This window comes from Manacus vitellinus, unplaced genomic scaffold, assembly GCF_001715985.3.
Source record: "Manacus vitellinus isolate BGI_N305 unplaced genomic scaffold, ASM171598v3 scaffold_45_pilon, whole genome shotgun sequence".
In the NCBI taxonomy this organism is placed as follows: Eukaryota; Metazoa; Chordata; class Aves; order Passeriformes; family Pipridae; genus Manacus; species Manacus vitellinus.
In genome coordinates this window covers 4,634,910-4,647,747 of record NW_021940571.1, presented here as the reverse complement: position 1 = coordinate 4,647,747, position 12,838 = coordinate 4,634,910, and the positions used below count along the sequence as shown (strand labels likewise).

Here is a 12,838-nt window from a genome sequence, read left to right as displayed (position 1 = left end):
AATGTTTTCTCTGATTAGTTAGATGGGGAGGAGGAGAAGATGTTTATAGAGGGCTCGAAAAGGGCACCTTAGGGGCAGACACTGTGTTTGCTAATTAGAAAGTCTTACATGTACACTCACACACAAAATTACTGTTATTTCTGTGCTCTGAGCTCTCTCTTTGATGTTTATTTTCCAGTATGGTATGGGAAGTAGCACCAAAGCCTCTTTCACCCCATTTGTGGACACCAGAGTGTATCAGACCTCACCTACTGATGAAGATGAAGATGAGGATGAGGAGTCATCTGCTACTGGTAGGAGGCAATTAAGCCAGTTTGAGAGAGGAGGGTCTTGTGGAAACCAGGTTGGGAGCCCGAATAACCCCACTGAACCTGTTTCACATTTCACTCAGTCTTGTCCAAACATTGCTTGTGTCTGCATCCTTGCCTTCTCCAGTTTCCATCCAACTTCTCCCCCACCAGTTAAATGCCACCAGAAAGGTCTGAGAGAAAACAGGAAGCAGCAGAAGTCCCCACTCCCATCTGCCTGGGCAAACTGATATCTTGTAACACAGTGATGACTCCCCCATCAGGAAATAAAACCCGTATTGTCTTTCTGTCCCAAAAAAAGAGGTGGCAGAACAGTTAACCCATCACACCCCCCTGTCCTCTTGTGTTTCCTTGCAAGCCCTGTTCACCAGCGAGCTGCTCAGGCAGGAGCAGGCCAAGCTGAACGAAGCCCGTAAGATCTCGGTGGTGAACGTCAACCCCACCAACATCCGTCCCCACAGCGACACCCCGGAGATCCGGAAGTACAAGAAGCGTTTCAACTCGGAGATACTCTGTGCTGCTTTGTGGGGTAAGCCCTGAGCATGCTGTGCCCTCGGCAGAGTTCCCCGGAGCCCGTGGCTGGTGGGGAAATGGGAGTGTGCCATCACAGAGCTGAGCCCCTGCCTCTGGTTGGCCCTTCTCAGTCCCGGGCAAGGCTCATGTTCCTGAGTCCCTGTGTTGTAACCCTTTCCTGTCCTTGGGAAGACCCCAGCCTTGGCTGGGTTGGTCACACTTGTGGGGCAGCACAGACGAGCTCGGGGTGCCATCCTTGGGAGCAGCTGTAGCTCCTGGTGCCCATTGCCTGCCCTCTCCTCCTCAGGTGTGAATCTGCTGGTGGGCACGGAAAATGGCCTGATGCTGCTGGACCGAAGTGGGCAAGGGAAGGTCTACAACCTCATCAACAGACGGCGATTCCAGCAGATGGATGTGCTCGAGGGCCTCAACGTCCTCGTGACAATATCAGGTGCTCCTCTCGTGCTCTCCCCTGCTCAGCCCTGAGCCCTGAGTGGTCCCAGCTCAGACAAAACCTGCCCACCAGTGTCTGACGGAAGCTCCCAGGGGAGCTGGAGGTGGTTTATTCCAGAATCAAATGAGTTAAATCTGGAAGAATTGCCTCCAAGAGTAGTTTGCTCCCTTCACCTGCTGGCTCCACTTTATCTGCAGCGCTCCATTCTCCTTCAGCAGGGAAGGGGAGGTACAGGGTACAGCTTGAGAGGGCAAAGAGCTCTGCTTTTAGTTTGTTTGGCTCTAGCTGGGGGAAAAAATATCCACATCTTCAGGGCTCCAGCTCAGGGCTGTGCCCCAAGCATCATGAGGGCCATGGGCTTGTCACTGTCCCTGTGTTCTACCAAGAGCTACAGAGTGCTCATATCAGGCTCATGGGGTGATTTCTGGCAAATAAAGCAAAAACTCTGTAGTCCAGTCTCCCAGGACAGCACTCGGCATCCTTCCTGCAGAGCAGCCCCATTGGAGCACGTAGGTGGCAGAGCCTTCTCCTGCTGATGCCTGTCCCACAAAGCTCATGGAGGGCAGCAAGATAAATGTTTGTTAGGAAAATTGCTTGATATCATCCTTCTCTTTACTTTCACATTGTTAACACCCCCTGGGCTCACTCTGCATTCAGCTGCAAATTCCTGCTCCCTCCATTCAGACAGAACTCCAGACCTGCTGCTCCATCATTTACCTTGGTCTGCAGCTCCCCTGTGGTTTTGGGGATGCAACTGTACGAATAAGGGGTTTAGTACAGCTGGAAGATGAATGGGGGCAGGACCAAACCCCAAGATGATGCTGAGAATGAGTCCTGGGGACTTGTGGAAACCTGTGAGCAGACAGAGCCCTTGGTTTATGGTTTGGGTCCTGTCCCACTGGGCTCAGTGTGAGCTGTGTCCTGTCCCTGTAGCAGGGGCTCTGCAGCCACAGGGAGGTTTGCAGCCAGATCACAGCTATCCAAGAGCAGGCAGATGTGCAGAAATTTGGCAGCCCCTCAGCACTGCAGAGCCCAGCTCTGGGCTCATTGGCAAGCAGTGGTGCCTGTCAAGGCCAAGGAGCTCATGTCTCAGCTCCAGGGTGGAATTAATGTTGTATGAAGGAGAGAAAGGGAAAGAAACCAGGTAGCTGAGTGGTTGGATGAGCCTTGAGCTGTAAGAGAGCTGGGGTCGGCACCCTGCTGTGCCCCACCATCTCACTGTGAACACTGATTTATAGGAAAAGGAACATTTCCCGCCTACGGGAAGCAAAAACCTGGCTTTTCCAGTGTCCGCCTGCAGTCTGGGAGACAGAGGTCTGGGCTTTGCTTTCCATGTGTTTCTTCTCAAGAAAAACCTAACACAACAGCTAAATTACTATTTTCAACTTCATCACGAAACTAACTTGAATTTTATCATCTTGTGAGTGAAAATAAACACTGAAACCTCAAGACTCCCCCTGCACACGGGCTCTGCTCTGACAGGGACGTTTCCTTTGCCAACAGGAAAGAAGAACAAGCTGCGTGTGTATTACCTGTCCTGGCTGAGAAATAGGATTTTACACAATGACCCTGAGGTGGAGAAGAAGCAGGGCTGGATCACAGTCGGGGACCTGGAAGGATGCATCCACTACAAAGTCGGTGAGTGGCCTCTCTGGAAATAAATGTCTGAAGAGATGGATTTTTATTCTCTAGTTTTAGGTCTGACCTGACAATTTTATCTTAAAAGTATGAGTAGACCATAGCCACAGATAAATTTGGAATTCATCTGTCTGTGTTAGGTGGACACTTTACTTAATGAGAACCAACAGAGAGATGGCCTGAGAAGCAATTCCTGGAGACGAGTTGTTCAGTCTTTTTGGAAAGAAACTGAACGTTTTTAAAATGGGTTTTATTTTTATTTTAGTGAAATATGAAAGGATCAAGTTCTTGGTGATTGCCTTAAAGAACGCTGTAGAGATCTATGCCTGGGCTCCAAAACCATATCACAAGTTTATGGCATTTAAGGTATGTCTGTCTTTTAACTCAGTAATTGTAAATACGTGAGATTTCTGTACGCTGCAGAGCAGCAAAGCTTCTTGCTTATGTAGCTGAGCTCCTCAGGATGCCTGACAGGCATGAGAGACAGGATCCATGCTGGCTGAAGAGATTGGATACCTTCTGATTATGGCCAACAATGAAGTGTTAATATTAGCTTATGCTGGTAGGCTTCACTTGGGGGTTTGCAGAAAGCTGATCAAATGCAAATGAGTAAAACTGAGTTGGAGATTTTGATGGCTGTTTTTGGTGGGGGTTTTTTTTGTGGATTTTTTAGTTGTTTTGTTTTTTTAACCTCTGACTAATTTTTCACATACAGGACAAAAATAGGTTGGCATGATTTTCCGTTTTTATTTTGCAAGGTCCTCTCTCCTTCTGCAATGTGGATTCTGTTTCAAGACAAAGTTTGGGAGGATGACCCACTCTTTCTCTCTCTTTTTTTTTGTCCCTTTTCCTTGGTTTCCTCAGTGAGACCTTTCTCCTCTACAACCTGCCAATGGGCATTTTGTACTTAGTCCTTCAGAGCACTTTTCATCCTAAGCTCTGTGCAAAGACAAGTCACAAGGGGCAATGCCTTGTGGACATGTTCATGCTGAGTAATCTCATTTTGCATCCTTCTAACACAAATGGGCTTATTCAGTATTAGGTCACATTTGCTTTTTCTGAACAAAAGCCAGAATAAATGGGCTCAGTGACATGGAGAGCTCAGCAGCATCAGAATGGCCTGGGATCCAGCCTCTGTGGGCTCTGAGGATGCTGGCTGGTGCTCCTGGTGCTGCTGCTGCAGCCTGGGGGGATGAACATCCTTTCCTTGCCTTGTAGGCAGGGATCTTTTGAGAGAGAGTGAAATACCACCCACAGATTTTCCCTATCAGGAGTCAAAGTGGTCCTTGCACAGAGAGCCAGGAGCTCTTTGCTCTCTCTGGGGGTGTTTCACTGTCCTGCTGAACACCTAAGTCATGGAGAGATACTCTGCCCCAAATCGATCCGTGGCTGGGAGCTGGTCCCAGCCTGCATCCAGCAGGGTAGATCGAGCAGAGAAAAGCAGGTCTTTGCTAAACTGACTCATTCCAGCAGCCCAAACCAGAGTGGTGATCCCTGCCAAGAGGGGAAGTGGGTGGTCACAGATCTCTGCTGACTGAACACACACTCACATAAAATTGAGCGGTCGCTTTCCTTTAGAGACCAAATCCTTATGCCAGCCTCGGGCTCCTGTGCTAAGGAGCTGTGCTTGGCAAGGGTGAACACTTATCTGCTGGGATGGCTGGAGTGAGTGGGTAATACCCTCTGAGGCATCTGACATAGGAACAAAGAGGGAGGAATATAACTAACCACATATTTAGCAGGATAAACAAATACAATTTGGGATCCGCATCAGGCTGCTGCCGCGGGGTTGGTGGGTTTTCTGTGGTACTCACGGAAGGGATTATAAAAGTCTTTTGCAGATCTCCAGCACAAGCCGTTGCTCGTGGACCTCACTGTAGAAGAGGGTCAGAGGCTCAAGGTTATCTTTGGATCACACACTGGTTTCCATGTGATTGATGTGGATTCTGGGAACTCCTATGATATCTATATACCATCTCACGTGAGTACACGAGGGAGTGCTGCCGCATGAGTATCGTGGGTCACCAGCAAGGTTTGGAGAGGCTCTTGGTGGCTCAGAAATGGTGACCAGTGATGGGTGTGACATCCTCCAGTGCTGTCCTCATTGATAGCCACTTTTAAAGAGGACTCAAAGCTATCACATACTTCATGTTCATTATTTGCACAGGCTATTTCTGTCCTTGTTCCCAAGCAGTCAGGTTTAAGGTTGCCATGTCCCACAGAAAGGAGAATCTATACACTACATGGAGCAATAATGGAACTCTAGGGTTTTGTAGGGCTTATTGAAGCTGTATCCATGCTGTTGACCCAGGATTAACCGGTATAGGAGAAACTGTGTCACTAAAGAACTCCAGAAACTGCTGAATCTGATCCAAGCATCAGATCCTCCTCTGTAAGATCTGGCAAGAGCATCGGGAGAAATACCAGGGTAGTTTAGGATGGTTTTGTGTTGTCTTAGCTATGGAAGGGCAGACATGGGTGGAAAGTCACTGCAGCTGCCCTTGAGAGACTGATCGCTAAAAAATAGGAGTATTTCCTCCCTAGGGCTGCCTGTAAAATTCTGGGTTTATTTACCTTGATTTGAACAGGAGATGGATTCATTGACTCAGTCACTTATTTGTGTTCCAGCCAAGTGTCAGCCATCAGTCTTGGGGGCGTATATGTTGTGATCTGTCTGTAATTACTAAACCTGTTTATCCTTGCCATGTCAGACAGCTCTGTGGTAGGGTAAACATGACAGTTTATTCCCCTTCAGGCTTATCTCTGAAAGCCAGTGACTGTTTGGTGAATGGAGGGAGGGCTTTGTTCTCAAGTTGGTTTGGGCTTTTTTTCCCCCAAGGCTCTGCTCCCTTCCCCCTTCCCCTTTTCTCCATTCGATGTAATTCTGACTTTCAGGGTTTATTTTGCCTGCAGATTCAGGGCAATATTACTCCTCACGCCATTGTCATCCTGCCTAAAACAGACGGGATGGAGATGCTCGTGTGCTACGAGGATGAAGGTGTCTATGTGAACACCTATGGAAGGATAACTAAAGATGTGGTGCTCCAGTGGGGAGAAATGCCTACTTCTGTGGGTAGGTCAACCCTTCCTCTTCACTTGCTTAAAATACAAGTGACAAGTAAGATGAGGAATCAAGAATGATGAGATGGAGTCATTTGGGCTTTTGCTTATCAAAGGAGATTTCCCTCCACCAGCTGTGAGATGCAGTTGCTTAATTTCTACAGTTTGGCCCTCCATAATAAAAGCAAGGGACTCCTTGAAGATTTGAGCTCTGGTTTGTCTTAAGTATAAGATAATGCAAGCCGTTGCACTGGTGGGATACTATGTTGAGTGAAAGAGGGGTTGGATGTGGAGCTGGGAGCACTTGGGTTGCTCTTCTGGCTCTGCTGTTGCTCAGCTCCACAGCCAGTGGAGGCAAACCACTGCCCAGCTCCTCGCTCCCTGAAATCTGAAGAAGTGATGCTTCTTCTGTTTAAATTGCTCAGCAATTTCTGGATGGAAAGTGCTCTGAGAAGGCTGCTGTCCCTGTGGGCACCCGCCCGGCCGTCAGAGCTCTGCCATTGATCCACATAGGCTTTGGGTAACAGCTGATGAGAGCTTTTCTGCATAATATTTAACTCAACACAAGTTGTAACACCTGCCAAACGCTTCCTTTTGACAGCCTACATTCATTCCAATCAAATAATGGGCTGGGGAGAGAAAGCTATTGAAATCCGGTCAGTGGAGACAGGACATTTGGATGGAGTATTTATGCACAAGCGAGCTCAAAGGTTGAAGTTTCTATGTGAAAGAAATGATAAGGTAAGTCCACTTCAAAGCTTGTATCCGTGCTTTAAGCTGCAGGGTGCTTTTAGACTTTGTCTGGTTTATCTTGAGGTTAATAATTAATCTGAAGGTCCTGTTTAATAAGCAGTGCCCATAAACCTACTCCCGGTTTATTTTCTCCAGTGGATGGAGACCTCAGCCTGCAACATCTCTTCCTCCTCTAGCAGAGATCTGCATTCCCTTGGCTTGACTTTCTCCCACTTCTTTCATCTGAACATTAAACCGAGGCTGCCAAGTAAACTCTAAAAGTTGAGAAATGGTAGCAGTGTGCAAGTGACCCTGATTTGAACTCTGATGCGGAAACATTTTGATGCATCTTAAGTTATTTTCTCCATGGAGCCTCATGTTTTTCTGTGGACAGCACTGATAAATACTGTTCTGGAGGGTCACCAGAGTTCCATGGCTGTCATGTAGATGACCCTTGCCATGGTTGCTGCAAGGGGGACATGAGGAGAAATTGCTGGAGAAAAAGGCCTATTTGCATGGAAGAGATGGTTGAATGCCAAGGTCTGTTTCTGCTGGTGGTGTTTCCTCATCTCACAAGGTTTCACCGAGATAAATCAGGACCATGCAGCAGGGAGATCTTTCATAATGAACATGATCACGAAAGCAGTGAAGAAACCAATTGCTCTGTCCCCAGAGCAGGGTTTAACAATGTGCAGTAAATTAGGTTTGACTCCACAAACAGCTGCTCGTTATTTGAGCACTGCCCTGCCCGTGGCATGGAGTTACACTGGAACTCTGCAGGAAAATGTATCCTAACCTTGCAGCTGAGTATGTCAAGCTGCTCAAGAAGCTGAATTTAAGTTTAATTAAAATATAATTTAATTCTGAAAAAGCTAGAAAAAAACCACCTTGGTCTTTCTAAAATACTGGAACCAACTGATCACTGATGGGTTTGAATTAGTAAAACCAGATGTTTGTCTTTCTGGAGAACTGGTTAAACTGGTAAGATTAAGTAATTTTTACTTTTAAAAAGGACAGAGGCTTCAGATTGTCCCCTTCAGTATTTGGAAATTATAACTTCTTATTTTTTAAGACTTCCCTTGGGATTAAATGTTGGTGGATCCTGCCAGAAGCACCAAAACCCATGTGCTCCATACAGAGTCTTGATATGTTTCTGTGCTTTGAACATATTGAAGGGAAGTCATTTTCCTGAGCTTTACTTTCAGGAACAGCTGAAATACCAGGACTAACTTTTCCCAAGAAAGCCATGCAGGTGTTGACCCACATGGTGAACGTTTAGCAAGATCCAGACCAGTTTTATTAATTTTGCATAATAAATGGTGCTGTGGCAGTAAAATGGGATAAAGTTGGTATTTTTAAGGTGTTCTAAACTTTGCTCTTTTTGGTGGTTATAGAGAGGGAGGTTTATTTACTGCATTTACTAATAAGTGGTTCAGTTTGATCCCAGTCTGCATGGGTTAGCTCCAGCCTCTCAATTCCATGGACATCGGAGAACCAGGCAACGGGTCTGTGTAAAATTTGTGCTGTCAGCTGGAGAAAAGGAGCAGGGAGGGAGGTTCAGGCAGAGGAAACCAATTGTGTGGGGCAGCTCCTGCTTTCCTCAATCACTGAGTCAACAGACATTTTTAATAATAATAATGATAATAATAATAGTAATAAAAATAATAATAACTTCTTCCTTCCAAACAGGTATTTTTTGCATCGGTGAGATCCGGAGGAAGCAGCCAAGTGTTTTTCATGACCCTCAACAGAAACTCCATGATGAACTGGTAACAGAGGAGCACTTGGCACTCACCGCCATGGCATTATTTCTAATTTAAAGGACATTAAACACGTGGACTAACACTGTAGAGGCAGGTGTGGAGGGCGCCGAGGAACCCCCTCCCCACGCTCCCCCGGCTCCGCCAGCCCCGGGGCAGGGACTGCGGCCAGGGATGGACTTTCACGCTTGGACCACCCGAGGTCTCCTGATTACGCTGTGTTATAGTGGGTTATGAGTTTTCCTTTATTTTGTTTTATTTTGGTTTTTAGTTTTACTTTTTCTTTGTCCCCTACTTTGTAAGAACGGGGAGAGAAAACAGTGTCAAAAAGTCTGTTTTTAATTCTGTCTGCCTGCTAGCATCAAATATATAGTATGTTGTAAAGTTACCAATTAAATCTGGTGAGAGACAGCACAATAAATGTACCTTTTATCTTTGTGATGAAGGCCATAACCATATAGCTGGGTAATTTTAGAAATCTTTTGCCTTCACCAACATTTACATGTTGCTTTTGGCAGCAACGGCTTAACGGATTTTTAAAGAAGAGAAAAAGTAATAGGTTTTTTTCCCCTCTTTTGGGAAATGGATTTTAAATGGCTAAACTACTAGCCTTAGACTAATAAAAATCAGCTACCATTTTTGTCAAGTCTGTCAATCCATATTTCTATATGGATCTTCACATAATGGTGTGTCTTGATAGGGACAGAGGTGCCATTTCTTGTTGCTCCGGAGGTGCCCTCCCGCCCCGGGGCTTGGCCGCGGGCACCGGGATGGGGGATCGGAGGAGGAGAGGACGGCGGAGCGGTCGGAGGAGCCCCGTGCTCGCCCCCAAGGTGGGATTTGTGGCCGCAGACGGCTCCCAGGATGCCGTGGGCACCGGATCCCGATGCCGAAACCGGCACAAGCTGCGGGCGCTCGTGCCCCTCAGCCCGGAGCCAGGCGCTGGCGTGCGGGAGCAGCCGGCACAGGGAGGGGGACCACGAAACAAGCTGCCTGTCTCCCCACATTGCTGGATTGGGCTTGTAAAGAGCTTAAAAAAATATATATATGTGTGGTTTCTTCGGCCAAGGGTCTGAATCTACTTGTTTTCCACCCCCTCCACTCCCTAGGAATTACCCAACATACAGTGAAAGACAACATCTGTGCCGAACCGTGTGTGTGTGTTTAGTTCAGGTTGAATCGTGTCCTTATAAACTCTGCTCAGTTGATTTCCGTTTTCGGTGCGTATCTGGGGTTTTCTTTCTCAGTAGCTGCAAGCATGGCCGCCTGTGGTGTTGGGGTGTCGCATAACAAGGTCTGTGTTGCTGGTTTTAACCTACCTCGTTTCGGTTGGGGTTTGTTTTTTGGTTTGGTTTCGTTTGGTTTTTTTTCTGTTCCGCTGTCGATCACAGCGCTGTTACCTCCAGCGACATATAGAGAGCTTAACTGGCAATCTTGGTGTACTCAGTAACGATGGCTTTATTAAAAAATGATTAAATCAACAGGACTTGGTCAAACTTGAATCTTTATCAAGGGTGAGAGGCGATGTGGGGCGGCGGGGATGGGATGGGATGGGCCACCCTCACCTGAAGCATCCCGTGGGAAGGGTGTCACGGTTTGGTATTGCAGGGATTGCTGGCAGTGGACTTGCAGCAGGATATGGAGTCCAGGGGAGCACAGGTGAGATGTGCTTTGTGGGTGCCTTCTTCAGGCACCCTCCTGCTGGGCCAGTGCAGCCTGCAGAGTGTAGGGATGGCCATAGGACCACAATACTGGTATTCAAACCCCATGCAAGTCCCATCACAGACACTGATTGCCACCACCTCTTTATATTTTCATTGTGGTTAAAATATAAATCAAATAAAGCCCAGAGCTTTTATTATGTTGCAAACTGATAACTAGTTTTGGAGGTTTTTTTGGTCCCCCTTCAAGCGACAAATACACAGCCTTGGATGATTATTTTTTTAATGTAGGGTTTTGGTACAGTGATGAAATAGAAGGAATTAATTGTGTTTAAACATAAGGTAGTTTGTGAATGTATTTTTTAAAATCTTAAAATAATTTGAAACAAAAAATCACGAGAAACCAGTATTACCACAGTGTTGTGTACGGTGTGTGTGTGTGTATGGAGATACCACAGAGCAAAGGTTTTTCTGGTGCCAACCACAATAAAACAGAAAAAACTTCACCATTAAACCATGCCTTTTATGTTTGGGTAAATAAAACCTGGGGTGTTGGAGGACATGGAGGTAAAGGGGATTTTCAGGGTTCCCAGTCACTATGCTCTTTGGCTGGAGACTCTCGGGAGAGCAGCATTCTGGAGCAGGATGAGTGCAGGGAGATGGGATGTGTGCACTCAGCACTCAGCAGTGGCCAAGGGATGTTTTGATGGACCATTACCACCTAAAAACTTCTGCTCTTCTACAAAATCAAGCCATGATTACTATAATGACCTGCTTTCTCCTTCAGATATTCCTAGCTTTGATTTTCTTGTCTTTTGCTGTAAGTAAAATACGCTTGTAGTTGATCAGTGCTCGCAGAAACTACTTAGTGTTTAAAGAAATAAAACCTGGGGCTCCTTTTGAAACCCTGTTTCTGGGAGTTCTTACCTGGGAAAGGAAATTTATTTCTTCAGCTGAGCAGTGCTGCAGGAGGAAAAAGCAGTAATGTCTGTGCATGCAGGAGTCACCTGAGCCTCTTGCAGATTCAGTTATTTACAAAGTTGCTGTGAAATGTTGCATGAACTTCAGGGATGAGTCCTGGCAAATGGAATAAAAGCCTCGAGAGCTGACACAAGGCTGTGTGAGGCCCTGGTGACCCCCAGCACCCCAGGGAGGTGCTGGGTACCACTCCCAGGTGAAGGATGCTCAGAGGTAAGGCTGTAGCAGCTACTTGTGGGAACTGCACGTTTTCAAACCTGTTTCAGAATTATTATCAAATGGGATTTTTCTTGTTGCGAGATGATTTGGAGGTCGATAGTGCGTATTTTGTAACATCTTTGTGACAAAAGGGGGATGCTCAAGGTGACCCTGGCCCCAGAGCTGGGCTGGTTGCTGGAAATGGTTGAAGTAGTTGTGCTGCAGTTCCTTGTCTCCACATGAGCCCATGTAAGGTCCTTTTCTGCTCAGGCAATGATTTGATGCTGTGTAACTGGGGACAGTGTGAGCATCGTGTCTGCCAGCAGTGATGAACCTGCCTGTTCCTGAAGGTGTGTGGTGGACCTCCATTCCATACCCTGCCTGTGTCCAGGATAAGCCACCCATCAGGGCACAGCTCCGCAGAGAAGATCCAGCAATGTTCTCAGCAGTAAGGATGTGGTTCCAGGTGTAGGATGCCTGTCACAACCACCGCTGCCCTGCAGTATCCATGTCCTGCCCTGTGCTCCCTGCAGAGCTGCCACTTCCCACTTCCCACCCAGGCTGTCATGACCTGCTGCAGAACAGCTTTGCTGGGTTTGCTTCCCAGTTTTTCTGTTCTCGGTGATGCTGCACCACCCAGAGCTGGGGGTGGGAGAGGGCCCATTAACCTCCCCTGTTTTAATGCCACCTGATTTTGCTGGGAGGGTACAAGGCCACCACTCCGGTATCTTTACAGCGGTGCTGTAAATGCACCAAATTCTCTCTCCTAAATGTGTACTATCAGCCTGAAGCCACCATCCTGTGAGTGGCCCCAGCACCAGTGCCTGCCCTGGATGCTGTCCTTAAAGAGAGGAAAAATGGATGTTTATCATCATCTTTCTGTGCCAGCTGATGTGCTGCATCAGTCGTGCTCTTACCTGGAGAGCCAGCGATTTATGGACTCGATCTTCCTTTTCTTCTTTCTGGTTTTGTTTCAGTTAATGGCATGTTTTTACTTTTTTTTTAACATCAAAGCTACCTCTGAGTGACCCAGAGGCAGTAAAATAGGTGTGCAAATTACCCCAGCCACAGAGAAAGCCTCACTGTCCTGCAGTCTTTAAATTCCTTCCACTCAGGTGACAAGCATGTTCAGCTGCTCAAAAGCAAAGCCCAACCATAAACTTTAGCCTATTGCTTTTATCACAGAGCATCAGATTATCAGCAACACCAGTTACACTGAACACAACACAGAGTAGGCAATAAGCTGGCAATTCTGCCTAACCAGTATTATACACAGTTCTTACGCTTTATTATTTAAGTAAGCCATCAGCAATAATGCAGGCACTGTTGTTTGCCCATCACTGAACCGCTGCCTGGCCAGGCTCACCAGCCGTGGGACAGGTTGGTGTTGCTCTGAGCTGTGCTGTGCTGCTCTCTGCACCCTCAGGGCTCAACCTGTGTGGTCACAGGTGACCTTGTGACCTTGTGTGGTCACAACCGACTGTCAGACATGCAAGAGATTTGCTGGGCTGGTCATTCATCCTGGCAGAGCCTGGC

At 47.0% G+C, this 12,838-nt stretch overlaps 1 protein-coding gene across 6 annotated transcripts in view; it reads left to right on the top strand.

The window, feature by feature from the left end:
* TNIK (TRAF2 and NCK interacting kinase) overlaps positions 1-9,946 on the top strand; it is a 125,045-nt gene extending 115,099 nt beyond the window's left edge. For all 6 annotated transcript variants that reach the window (XM_029962302.1, XM_025895841.2, XM_029962301.1 and 3 more), the window contains 9 exons: positions 179-293; positions 667-837; positions 1,129-1,272; positions 2,779-2,913; positions 3,179-3,279; positions 4,745-4,894; positions 5,827-5,986; positions 6,575-6,714; positions 8,395-9,946. In XM_029962302.1, the coding sequence (XP_029818162.1) occupies positions 179-293; positions 667-837; positions 1,129-1,272; positions 2,779-2,913; positions 3,179-3,279; positions 4,745-4,894; positions 5,827-5,986; positions 6,575-6,714; positions 8,395-8,478 (1,200 nt within the window). In that variant the 3' untranslated portion in view covers positions 8,479-9,946. The remainder of the gene's footprint in view (positions 1-178; positions 294-666; positions 838-1,128; positions 1,273-2,778; positions 2,914-3,178; positions 3,280-4,744; positions 4,895-5,826; positions 5,987-6,574; positions 6,715-8,394) is intronic.
* Positions 9,947-12,838: the final 2,892 nt, after the last annotated feature.